Source organism: Zingiber officinale, chromosome 8A (genome assembly GCF_018446385.1).
Source record: "Zingiber officinale cultivar Zhangliang chromosome 8A, Zo_v1.1, whole genome shotgun sequence".
NCBI classification, from domain to species: Eukaryota; Viridiplantae; Streptophyta; class Magnoliopsida; order Zingiberales; family Zingiberaceae; genus Zingiber; species Zingiber officinale.
In genome coordinates this window covers 139,863,417-139,888,229 of record NC_056000.1, presented here as the reverse complement: position 1 = coordinate 139,888,229, position 24,813 = coordinate 139,863,417, and the positions used below count along the sequence as shown (strand labels likewise).

At 37.7% G+C, this 24,813-nt stretch overlaps 2 protein-coding genes across 3 annotated transcripts in view; one reads left to right on the top strand and one right to left on the bottom strand.

The window, feature by feature from the left end:
* Positions 1–2,094: 2,094 nt before the first annotated feature.
* On the top strand, positions 2,095–5,352 carry LOC122010426 (probable ubiquitin-conjugating enzyme E2 16). Its single transcript, XM_042566956.1, has 6 exons — positions 2,095–2,221; positions 2,350–2,453; positions 2,545–2,647; positions 2,733–2,796; positions 4,791–4,879; positions 4,969–5,352. The coding sequence occupies exons 1-6, from the start codon at positions 2,192–2,194 to the stop codon at positions 5,062–5,064; spliced, it is 486 nt and encodes a 161-aa protein (XP_042422890.1). The 5' UTR covers positions 2,095–2,191; the 3' UTR covers positions 5,065–5,352.
* A 3,974-nt stretch (positions 5,353–9,326) lies between these two features.
* Positions 9,327–24,813, bottom strand: part of LOC122010423 (probable WRKY transcription factor 21) — a 37,995-nt gene continuing 22,508 nt past the window's right edge. The window contains exons 6-9 of one of the 2 annotated variants that reach the window (XM_042566954.1): positions 11,225–11,378; positions 10,199–11,010; positions 9,998–10,123; positions 9,327–9,741 (exon numbers count right to left, since the gene is read on the bottom strand). In XM_042566954.1, coding sequence (XP_042422888.1) covers positions 9,597–9,741; positions 9,998–10,123; positions 10,199–10,950 — 1,023 coding nt within the window. In that variant the 5' untranslated portion in view covers positions 10,951–11,010; positions 11,225–11,378 and the 3' untranslated portion in view covers positions 9,327–9,596. The remainder of the gene's footprint in view (positions 9,742–9,997; positions 10,124–10,198; positions 11,011–11,224; positions 11,379–24,813) is intronic. The other variant, XM_042566955.1, reaches the window with a different exon arrangement.

Below are 24,813 nucleotides of genomic sequence, written 5' to 3'. Positions count from 1 at the left end.
GATACCTAGGCATCTCAAGCATGATCTACTTCATATGGGAAACTCGTAATAAAAGCCGTTATCAAGGGGTTGCTTCAAATGTTGATTGGATTTTTTTGCAAAAGTCAGATCCATGTCCATCGATTTGTGAATCTTAAACCAACATAATGTTTTTTATTGGCTATGCATTGTTTTAGTTGGTGATAGCTATATCATGAGTTGAAACAGTTGATTTGGTTTGTGATTGTTGTTCGTGTTTTGTAACTGCCAACATGTTCTGTTGGTGTCTGTGAATGAGCTCTCTGTGTTGTTAATTCGAAGCTATTGGAATTGTTCATGTTATTACCTAAGGAAGAAACTTATCATTTGCATTGTTGATTGGCTATGAATTTCATCATGTTATGGTTGTCCGTGTGAGCTCCACGATGTTTGATTTGTGCAAGTAAGATACATTACTGTAGATTTTGATGTGTATACAAAGGTGAATATGAATTTATGTTTGTGTAATGATACTTATGGAGTGGATTGACTATATTGTTGCATGCAAGATAGATGGTGTAAATATCTTAATTGGTGACATGTGTCTATATGATATTTTATTATAGACCAGTTTGAGTGTTGAGTGTGGATTATGGAATTTACCTAAATTATAAATGTTTAACTCCTTGATATTTTATGGGTAAATTTGCATACACTCCCCATTGGTAAACACAATTTTACATGCAGTCCCCATCCATGAAAAACTTTCTTTTCACTTCCCAGTCAAACATATTTACCTAATTGTCCATGATATTTTTAGGTACAAAAAATCCAAAAATCAGTATAAATCCTCTTAAATTCAGTATATTAAATTAGAATCTAGTATATTTTCTATTAAATTGAGTACGGTTCTTTTTTCACCTCAAAATATACTCAATTTTAGTTTAATGTGCTAAATTTAATAGAAAATATACTCGATTTTTAATATAAAGTACTGATTTTAAGAAGTATTATACTCATTTTCGGACTTTTTGTACTCAATTTTTGACTTTTTGTACCTAAAAATATGGGTTAATTTCAATAGAAAAATATACTCGATCCTAGTATAGAGTACTGGATTATAGTGTAAAGTGCTGAATTTAACAGGAATTATATTTATTTTTAGACTTTTTATACCTAAAAAATAAGAGGGATAATTTTGATAGAAAATATACTCGATTTTTAATATAAAGTACTGACTTTAAGAAGAAGTATACTCGTTTTCAGACTTTTTGTACTCAATTTTAGATTTTTTTTACTTAAAAAATCTGAGGGGCAATTATTTAGGTATCAATATTTGCATGAGGGAGTTGAACAAGTAATACTTTGCATGTAGGGAGTGGAAACAAAGTTTTTTAGGCATGGGGATTGCATGCAAAGTTATGATTACTATTGGGGATTTTTCTCTAATTTACCGATATTTTATATATGTAGCTCTCAAACTATATATATATATATATGAGAAATGTTCTCCTGCGGTGCAATTCTTGCGGTTTGGTGCGGTAGAGATGAGTTGGCATTCCACGTCAAAGCCAAAAAAAAAAAAAAAAACGCGGCATCATCTCTTCTCGTCTTCTTCGCCGACCTCGCCAAACCACCGACTGCCGACCTTCCACTGACGCCCGGCCACCGTCGGCCGGATCGCGGCCGGATTCCGGCCGGCCAGATGGCGGCCGGAATCCGGCCGCGAACCGGCCAGAATCCGGTTGTGATCCGGCCAAGGGTGATCGCCAGCGTCTCGTGAAGATCAGCTGCAACCGTGGGGAGAAGCGGAGAGATCATTTTTTAGCGTTTTTTTTTTGTGTTTTCACGCGGCTGACGTGGTAAGTACCGCACAAAATCGCACCTTATGCACCGCAGCATAAAATTTCTCATATATATATATATATATATATATATATTAAAATAGTAGATTAAAGATGATGATAAAAAGTGAGGTATATATATATATATATATATTAAAGATGATGATAAAAAGTGAGGTAAAGTTATTTTAATCAATTATTTACTCCATAAAATTATTATTTGTGACTGGAACTCTTGAGAGCTTCTCAAAAGGGAAAATAAATAATTTTATGAAAAATGTTTTTAAAATCCATAAATAAAAGGACTCGTGAAATAAGAAAAAAGTGGCCAGTTTGCTTCTCTCTCTCGGTCTCCTCCTCCGTCTCCCTCCCACCGCCGTCGCCGAAGCATGACCAGCTCCTCCGCTCCTTCTCGTAAGGTCAGTCCGATCCTCCTCCTCCTTCTCTTCACGCTCTCCCTCTCTCATCCGCTTCAATCTCCCTTCTTTCGGCACTCTCCGTCAAATCCCCTTTCTAAGTGCAACGAATTTGGTCGGATCCTTCGCAGGCGCTGAGTAAGATCGCGTGCAACAGGCTCCAGAAGGAGATGGTAGAATGGCAGGTCAACCCCCCTTCCGGATTCAAGCACAAGGTCACCGATAACATCCAAAGGTTGGCCCTTAACCCTTGCCCTCACCTTCATCCATCCGATTCTCACTTCCTGGATCGATTTTCACTTTTTCCTTGTTCGCCGTGAGCAAAGGTGGGTTATTGAAGTGGTTGGAGCGGCCGGGACGCTGTATGCGAACGAGACGTACCAGCTTCAGGTCGATTTTCCCGAGCATTACCCCATGGAAGCCCCGCAGGTGACGAATTCTTTATTGTTTGTTTCTTAAATTTGCACTTTCTGCGATTTCTTTTTGAGATTTCTGGTCACTTCGTCTCCATTAGGTTATATTTCTTCATCCTGCGCCTCTTCATCCGCATATCTATAGCAACGGGCACATCTGTTTAGGTAAATATCAGTTTGTGTTGGTATGAAGATCTTGATCTGATTGAGTATCAGTGATCTTATCATCCTTGCTTCTACTGACAATTTGCATATATATTCTCTATGAAGGTATCTGATTAATTTGTTGGAAACACATGACCTTTTCTCTGAATTTTACTTGTCTGATGAACAATGCGCTGTCTGATTTGTCCACTTAATTCAATTACAAAATTTCTCTTAGGAATACTTCTATTTGTTAATTCTTCTACCATAGATTTCCATTGAGTAATCTCATGTTAAATCACCATCATAATCCACTGTGTTAGTCTGAACTATTTGGCTTCAGCTTGAGGAATATCATGTCCGTTTCTCTCATTCTACTACTAATAATAGGAACACTGCAATACAATAAACTGGCATAAAAGGCACTCTATGAGGATTGAACCCTGATATTGAGGATGTGAGAAGATGCCTCTATCATCTAATACAGCAGGCCGTGGCATGTTTACTTCTTTTTTGGCCATACATCCTTTCCGCCTAGCATATACTCTTGTGGCTTAAGGAAATTTTTTTGATAATTTTAGCTCATCTCTCTTCTTAATACACATCTTCCATGTGAGAACTGAAAGGAAAAGAAATATTTACAATCAAACTTTGTGAAATATCATGTTTGTCAGCTAGTCTTTGAGGGAGTTCTACAGTAAGTGATTGAGCATATAAATATGGAAGTCCAATATTTCTTTTGTCACTGATTTTTTTTTTTTCTAGTTGTTCACAGTCCCTTGCTGATATATTCTTCTCACTTTTTTTTTTCAGTCACAAGGTTCATAGATTGAAGGTTGGTTTCATCAGAGTTTAGTTTGGTACTATATTAAAGTATAACTAGGGAGATTTAGTTTAGGTTTTTTGCTGAAGAAATGCAACAAGAAACTTAAAATCACCAAAATATCAGAGTATGAAGGATAGGTGCTCCCTCCCTAGGCTTTATGAAGTAAACAATAATTACCTTAGGCTACAAGGTAATCTGAAGTCATTTTGTTATGCTTGGTTCTTAATCCATTCTCAACTGAAAATTATTTGATAGACTTGATCGACAATCTGATGCTGATTCTGAGGACGAAGTTCTTAAATAATACAATATTATGCTGTTTGCTGGGATTATCTGAGATTACCTGAGTGGAGGGGTTTTCACATGTGATTTGGGAATAACTAATCTTTGTCAATGCTGGTACCTTATATCAAAATGTTTTTTCAACATTTGACCACTTAAATAAATACAACAAACCAGAAGCCATGGACCATCAAAAGTTATGCTGCATATGGAAGTTATTTTGTTCTTAGCCAGTTTCTTTTGTAAAGTTCTACTATGGAGGAAAAAGGCCTTCTAAGCTCTATCTATCTAAAGATCTTCTCATGTTAATTAGGAGCTTGGTTCAGTAATCTGAAATTTGGTATTAGGCCCGGTTGCTAAAGCATAAATGGTTTTAGTTCGAACAATAATAGTGAAGATACTTTCGAACAAAACATTATAGAAAGGTGAAAAGCAAGTTGCAGAATAAAATTGTTATTTAAAGAGGGATTAGAATGTGGTAGAAATAGGAACCAAGGAGAAGTGCTTCCGTGTGTGGGAGCTTGGACCTTGTGCAACTCACCCCACCACCACTTGCCTTCTCGGCTGTCGTGATTTATCTCCCTCGTGATGGCTTGGGGTCGGGTGCGGCGGGGGCGCTGGAGGCGAGCGATTTCGTCTTTTTTTTTTTGCCACTTGGTAGAAGTACATTGCTGACAGATGTGTATCTATGTTTCTTTCATATGATATAATTTAGTGTTAGTGTCCGAACCTAAAACTTTGTGTTAACATCCATATCTTGCTAATAATGCTGTAACTTGTAACTCCATTGAATCATTGCTGCGAAACCTTTTTAACCTGCACTCTGTTCCTGTATCCATGAAGCACAGGGTACATTTTGCAGTTTGTATTTTGTCGAGAATTACTCTCTTGATGTTTCCGATGGCAGATATACTTTACGACTCTTGGTCACCGGCAATGACGGTGAGCTCTATTTGCATCAGCATCTTATCCATGTTATCAAGCTCACCTGCAAAGGTATATCTACACATCCCTGTGTATCCATGACCACCTCCATACCAATTTCTGTATCGTATTATGGACGAACACTTTCTTTTCCGTGGCAGCAATGTCCTGCCGATAACGACCGATACGTGAAGAACTGTAGGAACGGTCGGTCTCCCAAAGAGACAAGATGGTGGTTCCATGACGACAAGGTATGATTGCTCGTGATGCTGCTGCATTCGCATGCTATAAACCCTTTGCCTGCCATTAAACATTGCTTTGAGAGAGTAGGAAGATCAAATCATGCAAGGTTTCAGATTGTGTATTGGTTTGCATAATCTGATATCTGTAAAGAAAATAAAGTAATAAGCATGAATCATGATCTACCATTAGAGAAGCACTTGGAACTCTTTAGGTCAAATATGTATATAGTCGATCTCCAGGATAGTGGGCATGCCACCTGTGCCACGTCATGTTTCTATTAAGAGCATTCACATTGTCATGAACTCGTTAATGGCAATATGCTGTTTTTTTTATTTTTTTTAATAGGTAGGCATTAACTCGTTCAAAGAATTGAACTAGTTAAAACTACAAGATTATTAAAAAGTTTCCATGTTAACATTAACGCTTCAAGCATTAACGTCATTGTGGAAGCCTTAACGTCATTGTGATAATATATAAATCTGATTATTAACCATAATCACGCACTCATATTTCATTTAAACAGGTCTGATCTGTTTTTTTATCAAATGATAGTGCATGAAATATGAAGATTACTATTTTTTTCTTTATACATCTTTCAATATTTTTTGAATTTATTATATATATTCATTTGAAACCTTCACAAATATATATATGTGAACGTTCATTTCATCACTCAAGCTTACTCTTTGTTTGTAAAAAAAAAAATCTTTTCTAAAATTTTAAAACATAAATGCATCAACAAATTGAAGAAATATAGTGTTAGTTGATGGGAGTAAACTGATATACTTTTAAACTTGTTGGAGTATTTTTAAAAAATAGATAAATTAGTAAAATAATAAGATTTGTATAAGGAATAATTTCAAAGAGAATGTTGAAGGATAGATATATAAATTTATGGTGAATCATTTCATTTTTTTTTATGAGTTTTATTATTTTATGTATCTATTTTCTTGAGATTTTTTTTGTCTGAACATATTATTTTTCTTAGTCAAATTCAGCTTCATCTGTATTTTTTTTTTCTCTATAGATATATATAGTTTTACCAGTAAAAGGACCGTTTTTTTATTATCCTTTTCATCAAAAGAGCATTTTTTTAAAAAAACATCAAAATAATATTTTAATATATTTTTTATTTTAAAAATATTCTTATTTCAATGTCATTTGTTATAGTAAATTTTCTTTATATTATACCAATTACACCGCAACAATATTAGAATAAAGACATTTTTATTAATAGAAAAACTGATAGACCATGTAATACAGGATCTACGGCGATTAGTTTGGTCTAAAATTTTTTTATTAGTCAGGGTAATAAATAACTTAAAAATTTAGTATTCCATTGTTAAAAAAATGTGAAGAATTAGATAATATTAAATTTAGTACAATTGATTTAATTTTATGAAAATTTTCTATCGATTATTAAAATAAATCGAGAAGTACTGATTGAATAACCTAGAAGTCTACCATTCTATAATTACGTGTCTTATTTAAATAAATTATTTTAAAAATATCTTAGAGTTAGGGATTAAATTGTGAATATTTGGATGATAAGTTGATATTTTCAGTTATACCATAGTTATCAATTAATACCGAACCTGCTTATGAGTTTGATGAACGCCCTCTTTTGATTTTTAATTTTATAAAGTTTACATTTTTTTTAATAAAAAATATTTTAATATAATAATTTTTATCAAATTGAAGTAATTTTAGTTTATGTTATATCAACTATAGTGTAGTTGGTCCAATAACACTAAAATAAAAAATAATTTTAAAATAAAAATTTTGTTACGTACTATTTGACATTTCAAAAAATAATAATATTAAGGAGAAGACATGACCTTTTAATTTTTATCCTAATTTCATAAATAATATACATTCATTACAAATAATTTGAAACATATGTAGAGAAGATATTTATGTCAATGTAAATTTATATAAAATAATTAAAAAATATTTTTATATATTTTTAAAAAATAATTTTCATAATTTCTAAGATTACTTATTATCCTGTCCAAAAGTCGAAGAAATGGATATTGGGATATGATGTTCTTGCTGATCGCTAGCTGACTCTTCTCGGATCTGCAACCACAGACTACGTCAGTGTCGAGTCAGGGAAGGGGTCCCGACGATGACCCTCCGACGCTCAAATCAGTCTCTTACGAAGTAAGAAGAAGAAAAAGCAACGAGAACTATAGCGCAACAGTAGAATATCGTATACCTTTGTCAATTCCGGCCCCCCCTCTATATAGGGCTCTTGTAGCGAGTGTGTACGCTTCTCCAAGTGAGCACGCTTCTCCAAGCGAGCATGCTTCCCCAAGCTTTTCCTGAAAAGACATGTCAGTAAAATGTCTCTGACACAGTACTTTAACAAGCCGAGCATATCTCTAAAGTGACAGTGGAAACTTCTGTAGTACGATCTTCTGGCTGACCATGCTGCCTATCAGCGACACTAACTCCCAAAAGGATGTTGAAAGATAGCGTGCTCTGTTTGTTGTTGGACTGAGCGGGATGGTCGCTCGGCTAGGATTCCGATGTCCCATGCTGCCACTGGGCCGAGCGAGATAGCCACTCGGTCGAGCTCCATTGTCCTGCGCTATCTGTCACTGAGCCGAGCAGGATAGTCGCTCGACCTCCGTTCCACTGTCCGCTCGACTGATGTCAAGGATTGCTGTCAGGCCGAACAGAAGAGCCGCTCGGTCCTGCTTTTGTGCACCACCTCCTTTGATGCTCCCTTTTGAGCGTCGAGTGCTCAGCGTGTTGTCGAGTCATAGGTGATGTCAGGTTGGCCACCCTTCCTCTCGATCGGGAGACCTACTAGCCCGATCGGCTGGTGATATCTGAACATTGACCATCTTGACTTTGACATCCACCGTGACGATGACCTTTTTCGTAGGATAGACCCTTCTTCATCACCACATCAACTTATAACTTTAAAAAGATTAAGCTATATAATATAAAATGTTCTTAACGTTATTATAATTAATCCAATTTGTTATACAAATCAATCCATATCATCATCCACTTGAGTATTTAAGTCTGGCCATAGATTTTACTTTTGTTAATGGTATTTAAAATTGAGTTGGATAATATTATCGATAATATCCAATATTAATAGCCCTAATCACCTGATGACTTCATTACCTGTACTAATCACCATGATGGAAATTAGGCAGAGTGCGGAACTCTTTTGTCATATCACCCACCAAACCTTCCTAGATGAATAATAATAATTATTATTATTATTTTAAAAAATAAAAACTTCCTTTGTGGTGATGCTTCATGGATTTCTCCAAAGCATCCGTCACCAAATCCCACTTCCAACAGATCAAAGATTTCCTCAAAATTAATAAGTTGGTGATGGTGGAAAAGCAAGTGGAATCCTCAATCAAATCTTTCACAAGCACTTTGAAGGTCTATGTAGACACTATCAAGGGAGGTGATGAGGCAATCAACCATTACATTTTTTTTAAAAAAAAGTTAGGCTTCGCATGAGATAGATAGATAGATACCTGTGTGACGATTGGGATGTGTCTCCGACAACTTACAGTGACATGAATGACTAATTTGAAATACTTCAAATCCAAAAACATTCACTCTTGCAACAAGAGGAAGGGATTAAGACTCTTTTGGATCACGAAATTGTGTATTTCCATACTTCTTCTCTTCTTTTGGCCAGTTAAACCTTTAGTTTCTATCTTCTGTATTGCCCTTCTTCCCTAGTAAATAGAATGTTGCAACTATCTTCTCTTTCAATTTTCTATCTTCCCCCGGATACCTATCTCTTCACTTTTCTCTTTCCCTATTAAACATACCCTAGCGCAATCCAACTGATCAAAGACTAGAACACTACCAAGAGTATAACCTATTTGATATATAAACGTGCATTTGCCTGTGTGACTACCTGGTGTGAAGAATCTTAACTTCAACATGTTCTACGGGTCTCTTTTGATGAAAATCTCTATGAGTCTACCTTTGATACAATATTGAATTGAGTGAAGTTTAATGTGTCCTAAAATGACTAGTCACTTGAGAGAGGGAGTCGACGGTTGATGTCTAAAATGTACGACATAATGAACCACCAAACTTGTCTAATTTGCAGTAGGTTATAGAAGGCTCCTGATTGAGAAAAGGGCCACTAAGGAAGCACACAAGTACTGGCACAGCCTTATCTTTGTTCTATTCTGGTGGACAACAACACGCAGGCATCAAGCAATGGCATGAAATGATCGAAAGTGCAGACAAAATGGAGACTCTTACCTAAATGAAGTGGAATGCAGAACCACAAAACTCCACTGCCTGACTCATTCTCCATTCTCAACTTCACAAAGTTCTGCTTTTGTGACATTGATTCTACTTCCCATTTCTGGATCACTGTTTCAATAACATTTTAATACATTAGCACTCACTCGAGGAAGAAGATGCTGGAATTTGGTGCAGCTCGTGTCCCGACCCTTGGCATGTGGTGTTGTGACCCCAAAAAGGAAGGTGGCATGCAAGATCTTTGCCAGGGGCAGCATTACTGATGAAGAAATCTCTTTTAAAGTTGTTACATCTGGGCAGGCTGAGTTAGCAATCGGGTGTGGTTGTGCTCGCCTTCGTAGGTAACAATGAGCATCGAAGGGTCTTCCACACACCTTTCAACATGTTTCCTTGCAGGGCAGCCCCTCATGTTGCTGCATTTATAGTATCCCCTACATTTGTATTTTCAGATAAAATTCAGTTGTGAAATTTTCGCTGAAACAAAAGAATAAGCAGTTTCACACAACAAAAACATAAACTAATTGGTTCGGAGAAATTTGAAGACAGTGTTTTATGAAACCAAAAACTCCAATTGTTGATTGTGCTTATAACCTTGTTAGTTAGTAATGAGTATAGCAGCTCAGATAAAAAAGGAAAATAAAAAATAACAAGTATCTGAATGGTGACTGATGTATGATGATAAAATACCTAGGATAAGGGGAACCCTTTATTGGCTTTTGCCCATACTTCCTCCAAGAATACTCATCGGAAGGGATGCTAGCATGCTTATTACTGATAGCAGGCACCTTAATGGACCTCTTAATTCTTAGCTTCCTACAAATAATTCATGTGACAAGCATTAAACTGAATGCCTTCAACCATAGTCTCATTTAACATCCATAACTTTACCTTCTCTTCGAGCAATGACACCGACCAGTCGTGGCACATTTGCCATTTCCATCTTCCCCTATACACACACACCTCCGCTTAGGAGGATGGTGTAGGTTCATTAGATCAGATGATACTGGTCCACCAATTAGATGGAATGATTTTCCATCCATGCTCGCCGCACTGCCATTCATGCTCAGCGACGACAAGAAGGATCTAGTGGTTGAGGTAGACGGCATGTGACTCGAACCCTCAAATTTGAAGTTAATGATGCAATTACTCCTCTGAAACATGTCTGCCTGATGATTCATCTTCTGGGGAAATCGAAACCTTGGATCATGCTGCGGTTGGTGCTGAAGAAATTGGTGTTCGCTCGGAGACAAAGCTTGTTGATTGAGTTGGTTCTCAAGGAAGCTTCTTTGAGATGCTCGGAATGGGTTCCTAGCACTCGAATCCAAAACTTGTATTTTCGCCTCTAAAATTTCTCTTTGGAGTTGTGGTGGGTTGGAAGTGTGATCCATCTTGGGCAACAATTGATGGTCCAATAAGAGCTTATGATTGGAGGTGGATGCAACTTTGTTGCCAACCCTAATTCTTCCATGGCCAGAACTTTTGCCCAGCAAAGAGATCACCTTTCTGAAACCTGCAATAGCATCTCCTGTCTCAGACAACAAATTTCCAGATTGGGCTTGATCTTGAGGCCGGGAGAGGAGGCTCAAGACTCTGTGGCAACTCTCCACTGCAGCTCTGCTTGCTTTCTCCACCTCCTCCATCTCTAAATTAACCCTAAAAGTCCCATCTTTAGGGCATCAGTGGAATATGAGAAGTCCCGACTGCAAACAATAAGAACGGTCTAAGAATCTGCCCATTGTAGAGGCTAAAGCTGATTGAGTTAGATAAGAAGGGATCTAAACGAAGAACAACAAATTCCAGCCATTTGTTTACGTAAAAGACACGATGTTGAAACCAAAACCTGCTTCCGATGATCAAAGAAAAAAACAGAAAAAATATCATCAAGGTCATATTTTGGCCACGGAAAGAACTGACCTTGGAGGCGAGAAGAAGGAACCCTAGAGTTAGGTGGTGGTGGCGGCGTCGTCGGCGGAGGAGGAGGTGGTGGCGGCCTTCCGCTGGCGTCCGTGAGGTTCGGAGCTGTGAAAGGAAGCACCCACAGCTGAAGCGGTTCGGCTCCTCTTCATTACTTTAATATGCGGGTCGAGGAGCACGAAGATGTTATATTTAGTAATAAGAGGGGCTTATTTTTGAAATTATTCTCTTTTGAATTTTACCCCCTGGATTTCACCTAAGTTCCTGAACGCCCCTTAAAGAAAATCGACGAAAACGAAAAGGAATCCTTTAATTATTAAAATTGCCAACAAACTCTATTTTTTTTAAAAGAAAAATAAAAGTAAAATCCATCACAACACCCCACAACTATCTCACACCATTAAAAAATAAATAAATAAATAAATAAAAAACAAAACTAATTCCTCGATTTTTATTAGAATTTAATCCTTTAAATCATGTAATATCAAGTACAATTTAACAGTAGGAAAATTCATAAGAATATATAAATTTATGTTTTTCTAATAGGACACTTTATCAATCTTGCTATTGATTTTCAAGTATTATATTTTGACTTTTTAATATATACATTTTACTAAAAAAAGACAACTATTATATTATATAAAAAATAAATTAATTTCATTTAATTAAAAAATTATACATACAACACTATTATATTAAACTTAATCAACTTTAAAATCATAATAGCCGATTAATTATAATATTATAACAATCGATTAATTATTGTTACAATAATTTTATAGTAAATTAAATCCCTATTGAAACAGTTTTGAACAAGTTCGAACCATTTTAACCAAGTTGATCAAGAATTTTATATTTTAATTTTTTATAAATTGAATTAATTTATTTTTATATGTTATAATAACCAGAGGCGGAGCTAGGATATTAATTTAGTGTAAACGTGGTCACTCATGCTACTTGACAAGGCAACAATGTGATAGTCTCATGAGAGACTGCTGCCCCACCCAGTAATGATGCAGGAGTATATCTAACCGTTGTACGATCAATATCACAAGCCTAACCCATGGTGTTTGAGTAAGCGCCGAGTTTGAGATTATCTATGGCAGTTTCTAACTTGTCTTCCAATTTTAAAAATTTTTTTGTTTCATTTATAATGTGAGCTATGAATCTATCATTTTAATTTTTTTTCAAATCTCTTTTAGCTTTCCCTTCACAACGTGTAATGTTGTAATTTGTTGCTCAGTGTGGACAATTTGTAATGGGAGCTTAGCTTTCCCTTCATAATGTGTAATGTTGTGTTATGTGGTCCAGTGTGGGTAATTGCTCACACTCGGCCTACATTGACTCTGCCCCTGATATAACTATTCATAGATGTTATAATGATATTAATATATATAATATAATCATCTTTTATTATAATACAATGATATTAACATAAAGATATCTTTGTATGAGAAATATGAATAGGGCGATTTTTAATTTTTTATTTAAAAAAATTTGAAGCCTTTTTAATTTTAATAATTAGGGGTGTTGTTTTTAAATTTTTGTTCAAAAAAAATAGTCGACGAGTTGAATTTTATTATTATTATTATTTTTACAATTTGAATTTTATTATTATTATTATTTTTACAATTTGTCTTATTTTATGTCCCATTGAGCTATATATATACATGGGCATGCTAAATATAAAATGAATTTAGCAAAAATGTTGACTCTAGATATTAATAAGTTGAAATTTTTTCCATCTCATGGACGCATAAGATGATTATTAAATTGTATAATATCTTAAAAAATCCTTTTATCAGCAGTTTAAATCTTTTGGTTAAAAGTTTTATTTTTTTTAAAAAAAATCATAGTCACTATTAAAAGACAAATATTAAATAAAAATGTGACACGACTCGATCGACCATGACAACACCTAAATGGAGCCTACGGTTCTTGGCCTAGCAAAGAGTGAAGGGGATGTCTCGTAAGTATGCTACAAAATTAAATCATTTTGTTTCCCGGGATGAATGGGCAGCCGTGAGGTGCCTTTTTAATTTCCAGAATCGAATATCAGCTTTTAAATTAATAAATAAATTTCTCTAAAATTGTTATGCTAATAGATTACTATTCCGAATACTTTCTTACTTATTCTAATTCTAATGATTAATTGAAATTTTTTATAGGACTAAATCGATCATCCTAGAATTAAGCGATATAAATTGGACATCTGATTCTAATTAAAGAAAATGAAATCATTTTGAATCCAGGAATGATGCAGCAGTGAAGCACTCAAATAATTAATCAAATATTTAAGATTCAAATATTAATTACGACATATTACAAATACATTTTCCTTCCATAAAATGATAAATTTAAGAAAACTAACCATTCCAGATAGACACCTATAAATACTTTCCTATTTATTCTTATAGTCAACTAAACATTTTTATGAAACCAGATCAATATCTACCATTCAAAATACTGAATAACTAAATTCAAAAAAAATCATTTCGAGTATAATCTGTATAATCATGAGTTTAATATAAACCATAAGTGAAATCTATTGTTTTACACGAACCTGTAAATATAATGTTTCTTATCTTTATCTTACTATTTTATTAAAAATCTCCCCTCTTTACTAACTAACTTTGATGAAGTCTAAAATGAATTTAAGTTAATATTCTTTTTTCTATTCACATTAAAAATAATTTCAAAGTTTATTAATAATTCCACGAGCGAAACAATCAGTGATTAAAGTTCGAGACTCAACTGCGACATATTATTATGAATCTTTCTCATCATTAATTTTCTCTGATTATTTTATATAAAAAAATATAGTTCTCTTTAATTCCACATCTTAGAATTGACAACACTATAATCAAAGAAACTTTTATAAATATTTTAGACCGATAATGTTAAAAAATATACTTTTTTTTTAAATTTCTTTTACTGAGATAAGTATAATATTAAATTAAATTAATTTTTTTTCATACGGAAGTCGTAAGAGTGACACTCGAAAATCCAAACAATTCGGATTTTCAAAGACCCAAATAATTCAGATTTTCAAAAGTCAGGTACTTTACCCTAATGACTCTACTTTAGTATTTTAATGTTAAAATATTTTAATTAATATAATTTCATTATAAAGGTCAATGTGATTTCAACGTATTATATTACACACGCGACGCGTATGCACGATCATTAGTCTTAATAAAAAATCTACTATTTTCTTTTCATGGTCAATGTTTTCACCTCTTTTTTAATGGTCAATCTAATAAATAAATACTATGATATGCATTAGTTTTCTCAAAATAGATGCATCATCCATAAATTATATGAATATTTCTTTAGAATAATCATTTTAATGGTTATGTCACTAATCCTACTTCTTAATTAAATGATTTGTTTCAAAATTCCATTTGCATAAAGATGAACGCTGCCTTTCCAATTTCTCATATACTTACTCAAGTCTTAAATTCGACCAATTAATAAATAATTTTTTAATGAACAATTGACTTAAAAAATAGATGAGGTTGATTTTAAAATGGCTTTCAAAATTAATAGGCATAAATTAATACCTAATGTTAAAAATAAGAACAAATTGCGATGAAAAAAAAGGCAGATCCCATTAAATTAAATAAATTTGGAAAACATTAGAGTGGCTGAGAATCCAAAGCCTTGAGATAATGATTATGTCGGATACTAATTAAGGAAATAATTTTGACATCGACACGATTAGGATCACTCGATTGCCAAAAGATTCCCCTTGTGTTTTTTATGCATGATAAAAAAAAATGTAAATTCCGAAAATACCGTCTAACTTTCAAAGATCATATTAGTTTTTTCATTTTATCCCCATGTCAATTAATATAGTGCTATATTTAAAGAATAATATTATTATGATGATGAATTTTTAAAATTCAATACCTGCTTCAAAAATTTTAAAATCAGTATGTTGAAAATCAACAACACAAGAACAACACCGCCGTAATTGAGGAGTATAAAATGAAAAATAATTATGGAAATTTAAAAGTTAAAAGGCCGATTTAGTCGTCTAGGATAAGTCAAAATTTGAAGGTCAATAAGTCAACATTTCACCTATCACATTAAAAATCCTTGTCTTTCATCATATTCTTGTTATTATTATCGACACGTGCTATGTTATTATATGGATTTTTTTTTACTTCAACCACATTCTCATATTGACCCTTAAATTATGTAAGAGGCTAACTTAAGGGGACAAAAGTGCAAAATTTATTAATTGATGACAAATAAATGTGTCATTTATTCTATTAAATTATTAACGTGGGCTCAATAAAAAGTTTAGTAAAATTTTTAATAAATAAATTTGATAAGAAAATAAATAAACTCGGACACAAATTCGAATATTTGAATATTTAAATGTAAACATATAGTTCTAATATCTCATTTGCAAAAAGGAGACACAAATCTATTGTTAAATCAATCAATAGATTAATTCCACAAATGAAAACAAGGACTATAACTTATAATTAGTACAAATCCTATCAATTATCTTAATACATAAAAGCAATTTTTCCTCCATCCTACACTTTGTCTAAGTTTCTATGTATCTATTTTAAAGTACCATGTTTATGGATAGAGCACTCCACATCTCAATGACTCAATTAAGTTTTGATCATTATGTTGCTTATGCTATCCGATAGACGATCGCTTAAAGAGGTTGTGAAGACAACCGACCATGACATCGTGGCCGAGCCAAGTTGGTTGTGAAATAGCAACTGAGCTGTCACCGCTCAACAAGTTCAATTATAATTTCGCCATTGTCTCCGCTACCTTTTCAAAATGATAAAAGATGAATATGTTCGTCTTAGCGCCTTCGTCCTAGGGCTAACACGAAGAAGGTAAATCTCAGACGATTACTAATCTTTGGAATAGTGACTAACATATAAGAGAGATATTTATCTCAATTTTTACCGAGAATCAAATTCCAAACCTCATGATGATAATATCTCATATGCTAATCACTAGACTATCCTAAAAGGACAATTCATTATCTCTTCAAGTAACATCAGAAGGTAGACAGTGAAAATGGAAGAGTAATTTTAAGAAAACAAATTGTGATATAGTAACATAAAAAAAATAAAGTTCTAATTATGACATTTAGATGCTTAGTATATTAAACTGCTCTTTCTTTCCTATTTATTTATTTATTTATTTATTTTTATTTGATAATTCATGTATCCCATCAGTGGCGTTCCTCCTAATTTGCCCATCCGATAAATTCAAAAGTACATGCGGCAGCTTGCCCAACCGTTTCATTCCTCTTTCTAATTTACAAGAAATGGAGAACTTCACAAACGCGCCTCAGTTATTGTGCAGAACATCCATATCCATATTCATACCAATATCAGTTTCAGTATAATATCTTTAAAATTTAAGATAAATAACTATTTTATTAAATTTAGATAATCATATTTTTAGAGTATATTAATTATCTTAAAATTTTTATTATCTTTATTTTTTTATTTTTTTCTTCTCTTCTATTTTTTAATTATTTTTTCTCATCCTATGTAATATCTATTTTTATTACTCAATCTTTTCCTTTTATTTTTTTTTCTCTCCCAAATTGAATAATATTTTAATATTTAGATAATAGATTTCATTTCTTAAGTTTAGATAAATACTATTTATAAAATCTAAATTTAAAGAATAAATAAGGTAGTTAATTTTTTCTACGTAAAATATAAAATTTAAAATAAATTTTATATTTAGAGAAGCATATGTGTATGTTCTAAATGCATTATCCCCTCGGGACGGTGCAGTAGTTAAAATATGGGTGTTAGCACATGAGATCTTGAGGTCAAAACTCGGTATGTCTGAGCACGCCTCCCCAATGTCTTGACCACATGTACTAATTGTTGGATATATGTGAATGGAGAAGAGGTGGAAGAGGAATTAAACTTTATTGTGAATGAGATTTTACTCCCACATTAGGAGTTTCAAGACATATTGGTTAGTTTATATTGATTCATATGCATTGATGATGTGAACAAATGCATGGGGATAGACTCTCTCTCACGCGTGGATGTGTAGAGGCATTGAACCATGTTAACTCGTGTGCAAGCACAACTTGCACGCGTCGAATATCAGACCAGTCAAGGCAAAATTTGTCCAAGTGGAACAATCAACATTTTACCATAAACGTTTTTCCCTTTATTTAAGGGTGTAACAGATATATTAAATTAAACTTCAACACAAGTGTGAGATTTGTTTTGAAGTAAAAATGATAAAGTCATCCTTTCAACATATTGAAAGAAGCAACAAACCGCTCGGGCTAATTCATGCCGACGTGTGCAACCTCAAAGGTATACCAACACGTGGTGGGAATAAATACTTCATCACTTTTGTAGATGATAACACAAAATACTATTATGTGTAACTTCTCAAAAGTAAGGATAAAGCTATACAGAAATTTGCACTCTATAAGAATGAGGTTGAAAACCAACTTAATAGAAAAATTAAGGTGATTCAAAGTGACCGAGACGGTGAATATGTATTACCGTTCGCTGAGTTGTGTGTTGAACATGGAATCAGACACGAAATTATGACTCCTTATACTCCTCAACAAAATGGAGTTGTTGAGCATAAGAATCGAACTTTAAATGAGATGATGAATGTTCTTTTATTAAGCTCTGAATTGCCAGAGTTCATATGGGGAGAAGCTGTGTTAACAACTAATTACCTTTTAAATAAGATGTCCTGGAAGAAAATAGATAAGAGCACTTATGAGTTGTGGAATAAAAGATAATCATCCTACAAATATTTACGAATGTGGGAATGTCTTGTCAAAGTGTTGGTGTCTGATTCGAAAAGGATTATGATAGAACTAAAGACTGTTGATTGCATATTTATTGGATATGCATAGAACAGCAGTGCGTATCGATTTTTTGTATACGAGTCACAAATACCAGAGATACACAAGAACTCTGATCCGGCGGTAAGAACAGGGACCCCCCTCTGAGGGAAGTCAACGTCACGTGGAAGTCAAAGGGCCGAACGGCCGACCGGAGAAGGGGAGATCGGTCGGCCGAACGGGGTCTCATCGGAGTCAAAGGCACCTGGCGAGGAGTCAGGGTTTCGACGCTCGTTGAACAGGATTGTACGGCCGAGCGGGTAGCCCACTCGACCGAAGGCATAAGGTAGCAATACTGCGAACAGTCTCCATAGAGCACACTACCGGGAATTTCCTAAGTGGACCAGCACATATGATCGGCCGGACGCAAGGGGTGCCGACCGGCCGGACACTCGACATGGAGTAAGAAGAGACAACAGGACAAGGAAACATCCTCTGACAGCGGGTATGGCCAACGAGCAAGCCATACGCAGGATCTTATGACAGGATTCCGCTGTCCCATCAGAGACGTGCTCGGACTGTAGCAGTAAGGGGTCAGGTAAGCTTTTCTGACAAGCCCATATTGAGGTATGGGCTGAGGACACGTATTCACCTCGATATGTGTGCGTGAGCCCCTTTCTAGCTCTATATAAAGAGCCTCACACATCACTGGAGGTACGCATTCTACAATTCTTGGAGTCACCCCTTTGTTGTCCACTTGCCTGACTTGAGCGTCGGAGGATCGTCACCGGGAATCCCTTCCCGGCCCGATTTCTTTGCAGGTTCGCCGGAGGTTCGTACGACCGGTCAGGGATCTACGTCAGCAACGCGGAGAGCGCCACGTGCCCAGCATCCGTTGATTCATCGTTCGGACAAGATCAATTTGGCGCCGTCTGTGGGAACGCTCCTGCATCCGATCGGAAGCACTGGACGAGACTGGACGACCGCACTCGGTGATGCTCTCCACAGAGGAGCTCGACGCTTTGATCGAGACAAGAGCCGCTAAGCTTGTGGAACAGATACAAAAGTCGCAAGCCGAGCGGATTGAACAGCAAGCAACCTCAGCATCAGGGGGCCGAGCGGAAGCACCTCATGCCACGGTTCCATTTCATCGGGTCTTATTCCGCACGCCTTCTGAAGCCGCAGCAGTGAATCGAGATCGAGGATCTTCGTCAGATGAAATACCAATACGGGACAACAGAAAAGGCAAGGCCCCCCGAGCGGACGCTTCTCCCGAGCGGGTCAATCGGCAATTCTTGGAAGCCATTCTACGAGACCCTCTGCCAAAGCACTATATGCCCCCGGCAATCGGTGAATACAACGGAACCACCGACCCAGACGATCATTTGGGTAAGTTCGACAACATAGCTACCCTTCATCAATACACAGACGGGGTGAAGTGTCGAGTTTTCTGACCACCCTCTCGGGATCGGCTCAACGGTGGTTTCGGAGACTGCCGGACGGATCTATCTCAAGTTTCAAAGACTTCCGCACGGCCTTTCTCCAGCATTTTACAAGCAGTCGGCGCTACCAGAAGACTAGCGTGAGCTTATTCGCTATCAAGCAAGAGCCCAAAGAGCCGCTCAGAGCTTATATCCAGCGATTCAACCGGGTGGCCATGGATATTCCAACGGCCACCTCCGAGACAATGATGAACGCATTTATGCAAGGCCTCGTGGACGGGGACTTCTTCCGCTCGCTCATTCGAAAGCCGCCCCGAGACTACGACCATATGCTACACCGGGCCAATGAATACATCAATGTGAAGGAAGTTCAAGCGGCCCGAAGGAAGGAAACTCCAACCGAGCGAGCTCCCCTTGCCGAGCGGAAGCCTCACACTGCTCATCACCCGCCCAGAGGACCGAGGGCCGAAGTAATCCGCTGCCCCCATGCGAGGTCCCATGTGCAAGAGGTAGCTGCCGAGCGGCCCAAGCCAAAAAAGAAATGGACCACAATGTTCTGCTCATTCCATCGGACGGACACGCATAACACCAGAGATTGCCGGAGTCTTCCTCTAATCGCCCACCCTGTTCCCCGGAGTGACGGTCGTCGATCGCCATCATCCGACAGGCGACAGAGACCTCGTGAGGCCGATCGGACTATACCCGACAGGCGGCAAAGACAGACTCCCGAGCGGCATCATACTCCGAGGCGTGAAGAAAATCCCCGGATGTCTAGAGAGCGGCCTAGACCGTCCGCTCGGGAAGAAGAAAATAGAAACAACACTTCCCGAGGCGAAATCAACATTATAACTGGTGGGTCGACCGGAGGAGACTCTAACCGAGCAAGGAAGGCTAGCGTCAGGCAGCTCCAGATCTATGCTGTCGACTACAACCAAGAAAGGGCGAGCGGACCCGAAATCAGTTTCGGGCCCAAAGACTTGGAGGGAGTCGAAGTGTCACACGAAGACGCTCTCCTCATCAAAGCGGTAATAGTCAACTACACTATTTACCGCGTTTTCATTGACACAGGAAGCTCGGTCAATATTATATTCAAAAAGGCTTTCGACCAATTGCAAATTGATCGAGCCGAGCTGCTGCCCATGACAACCCCCCTCTATGGGTTTACGGGCAACGAAGTTCTGCTGGTCGGACAGATCCGGCTGGCCATTTCAATGGGAGAGGAGCTGCTCAGAAGGACACGGACTGCAAACTTCGTCGTGGTGGACTCTCCGTCGGCATACAACCTAATATTGGGGCGATCGGCTCTAAGTGAATTCCGAGCGGTCGTCTCCACTTTCCACCAGAAGATCAAGTTCCCGGTCGAAGACAAAGTGGGAGAAGTACGAGGAAATCAACTGGCAGCTCGACGATGCTACGTCAGAAGGCGCCCCGGATGGAGGTAAACGTCATAACTGAAAAACCTCCTTCTTTGGTGTACGAAGAAAAAGAGGAAGTGCAGATCCATCCGACCCGATCGGAGGCCACCACATTCATTGCGGCCGATCTGGAGGCAAGCCAGAAAGAGGAAGTGGTCAAATGCCTCTAGAGAAACTGTGATGTCTTCGTCTGGTCGACGCATGAGCTGCCCGGAATTTAGCCGAGTATAGCGCAGCATGAGCTCCACGTCCGACCGGACGCTCGGCCGGTAAAGCAAAGAAAGAGGGACTTCAGCACCGAACAAAATGCAATCATCCGAGCGGAGGTTGAGAAACTCCTGGAGGCCGGCCACATACGCGAGGTCCAGTTCCCGAGTTGGTTGGCGAACGTGGTACTAATCTCCAAGTCGGGCAATAAGTGGAGAGTGTGCATCGATTTCCGGGATCTTAACAAGGCGTGCCCAAAGGATTTTTATCCTCTGCCCCGGATTAATCAACTGGTGGACTCCACAACCGGCTGCGAGTTGATATGCATGCTCGACGCTTATCAGGGCTACCATCAAGTGTCGCTCGCACGAGAAGATCAAGAGAAGGTCAGCTTCGTTACAGCCGACGACACTTACTGCTACAATGTGATGCCGTTCGGACTGAAAAATGCGGGAGCAACTTACCAGCGCTTGATGAACAAAGTGTTCAAGGAGCAGATCGGGCGAAATCTGGAAGTATATGTGGATGACATTCTCATCAAGTCGTTCCGAGCGGCCGATATTTTTAAAGACATGGAGGAGACTTTCCGAACGCTGAGGAGGTATGGAGTTAAGCTGAACCCTCAGAAGTGTCTGTTCGGAGCAAAAGGCGGGCCTTTCTTGGGATACATAGTGACCGAGCGGGGCATCGAGGCAAATCCCAGCAAAGTGAAAGCACTGCAAGATATGCCGTCCCCAAGAAATCTGAGGGAAGTGCAGCGCTTGACCGGTCGAATAACTGCTTTGTCCAGATTCATCTCCAAGACTGCCGACCGGAGTCTACCTTTTTTCAAAATTTTGCGCAAAGCCACTTAGTTTCACTGGGACGAAGAATGCGATCGGGCCTTCGAAGATCTGAAAACATACTTGAACTCTCTGTCTGTGCTAGCCAAGTCAGCTATGGATGAGCCACTTTGTATCTATTTATCTTCAACTGAGCAAGCAGTCGGCTCGGCACTAGTAAGGGCGAGCGGAGAAGAACCTGTATATTTTCTAAGCCATATTTTAAAAGATGCTGAATCCCGCTACACTGGGCTCGAGAAGCTGGCTTTTGCTTTGGTCCTCGCCGCTCGGCGCCTCCGTCCCTATTTCTTGGCTCATACTATCATCGTCCGGACGAATAGTCCATTGGGAAGAGTGCTGTTGAATCCAGAAGCTTCCGAGCGGCTCATCAAATAGACAACGGAGTTGAGCAAATTTGGCATTCAATACCAGCCCCGTTCGGCGATAAAGGCGCAGTCCTTGGCGGATTTTGTCACCGAAGTACAAAGGCCAGAACCCGAAGCCATGTGGAAAATATTTGTGGACGGATCGCCCACTCGGCTCGGAAGCGGGATTGGCGTACTATTACTCTCTCCTCAGGAAGAAAAGATGCACTTATCCGTCCGGCTGGATTACAGAGCTACAAATAACGAAGCAGAGTATGAGGCCCTTATAGCCGGCTTACAGGTCGCCCGACATGTGGGGGCCGGACGGGTGACGCTGCATTCAGACTCTTAGTTGGCCGCTCAGCAGCTCTCTGGTACTTTTGAGATTAATAACGCTCGGCTCAAACTCTGCGCTGAAGCCTTCGAAAAGCTTAAAGCTAATTTCAGAGAAGTCATTATCCAGAAGATACCTCGAGCGGAAAATCAGGCGGCAGATAAGTTATCCAAACTCGCAAGTTCAATAACGTCAGTCGTCATCCAGCAGCCAATTGAACAAGTATTTTTGGTGGCGCACGTCGACCAGATGGAAGGCCTCGCGTTTCCAAGCGATTGGAGGACACCCATCATAGAGTTTCTCCACTCGGGTGCTACACCATCCGATCGGGAGGCTGCCCAGTTATTAAGAAGGAGAGCCGGTCGGTTCACGCTTATTAGAGACCAACTTTACAAGAAGGCTTTCTCCCGTCCACTGTTGAAATGTGTGAGCTTGGAAGACGCGGCATATATCCTCGAAGAAGTGCATCAAGGATCATGCGGAGGGCATCCGGGCGGACGATCGCTGACTAAGAAGATCCTCTTGGCCGGATACTTTTGGCCAACTCTGCAAGCAGACGCCGCTCGTACAGTCGCGACATGCCTTTCCTGCCAGAAGTATCACTGTTGGTTGCTACTCGGAAAGCCTAGAGGTTCCACTGTACAAAAATTTTGTACAAAGATCTGAACCTTTTCCTAGCTACCATGTGTTCTTTTAAATTAAATTTTGGATCGCCTGCGGAACTTAACACGTTTGATCCAAAACTTAATCTATTTGTTCTTTTAGGTTTTGACTTGGATCTCTTGCGGAACTTAACACGTTCGACCCAAATTACCTTAAGTTATTAATTCCATTAAATATTAATTTCCATAATCGGTTCCCAGTACTGACGTGGCGAGGCACATGACCTTCTTGGATATGGGAGCAACCACCACCGACTAGACAAAACCTTTTATAGAAATCTAATATTTAATTTCCTAAAATAACTTTAGGTTAACCGAAAAGAACAATCAAATCACAAGGAAAAATAAAACAAAAGAACACAACTTCGAAAAAAAACATATTCGAAATACTAGAACGTAAGCCTCTTGTATTTGGTATTATTTCCATAAATAACTAGTATGATGCGGAAAAAGAAAAACTACTAGTTATACCTTCTAGAAAGACCTCTTGATCTTCTACCGTATTCCTCTTCTAACCTCAGACGTTGTGTGGGCAACGATCTTCCGAGATGAGAAACCACCAACCATCTTCTTCTCCTCCAAGCTAGGTTCGGCCACAATAAGGAAGCTTCACCAAGGAAGAAAATCAAAACACCAACCAAGCTCCAAGAGATGCTAGCTTTCTCTCCTTCTTCTCCAAGTAGTATCCGGCCACCACGAGAGCTCCAAGGGGAGAGAGAGGTTTGGCCACCACAAGAAGAAGAGAGGGAGAGGATGATGATGGCTGGCCACACCAAGGAACAAAAGAGGAAGAGAAATAATTGAGGTTCCCCTTATGAAGGCACCCCCACCCCTTCTTTTATATTCCTTGACCTAGGCAAATTAGAAAATTTAATTACAATAAAATTTCCTTAATTTCCTTGACATAATTTAATTAAGAAAAATAAAATAAAATATCCCAAATTAAACTATATTGGTCGGCCACCACATGGAGAAATAAAATAGACAAGTTTTAATTAACAAATTAAAACTTCCTAATTTGTTTCCGAAAATTTTAAAAATAAAATTTCTCTTCAAAAATCTCTTCATGGTTAATAAAAAGAAATTTCTATAATTTTAATTTTAACAATATGTGAATAATTTTTAAAGAGAAAATAAAATATCTCACCAATCTACAAATAAGGAAAGAGATCTAATCTCTTTCTTTAATCTTTTATAGATCTTTTACAAGAGAGATATTTTTAATTTTAATTCTCTTTAATAAATTATATCTTCCACATAATAAAAATTAAAATTAAAACCCTTTAATTTAATATGGCCGACCCCTCTTGGCTCATCCACTTGAACTTGGCCGGCCCTAGCTTGATTCCAAGCTAGCTTGGCCGGCCCCTTGGGTGGGTATAGAAGGTGGGTATAGGTGGGTATAAATCTCTATAAAAAGAGGCTACATAGGGACCGAGAGGAGGAATTAGTTTTGGTCTCCCGATAAAATTAAGCATACCGTATTCGCCCCGAACACACAACTTAATTTTATCAATAATAAT

What these genes read in the sequence shown, in the direction of transcription:
- LOC122010426 (XM_042566956.1), top strand. Translation starts at nt 2,192, where the DNA reads ATGACCAGCTCCTCCGCTCCTTCTCGTAAG. An exon ending in GTCACCGATAACATCCAAAG is followed by an intron (nt 2,454 to 2,544) that starts GTTGGCCCTTAA and finishes CCGTGAGCAAAG; the next exon opens with GTGGGTTATTGAAGTGGTTG. An exon ending in TATCAAGCTCACCTGCAAAG is followed by an intron (nt 4,880 to 4,968) that starts GTATATCTACAC and finishes TTTCCGTGGCAG; the next exon opens with CAATGTCCTGCCGATAACGA.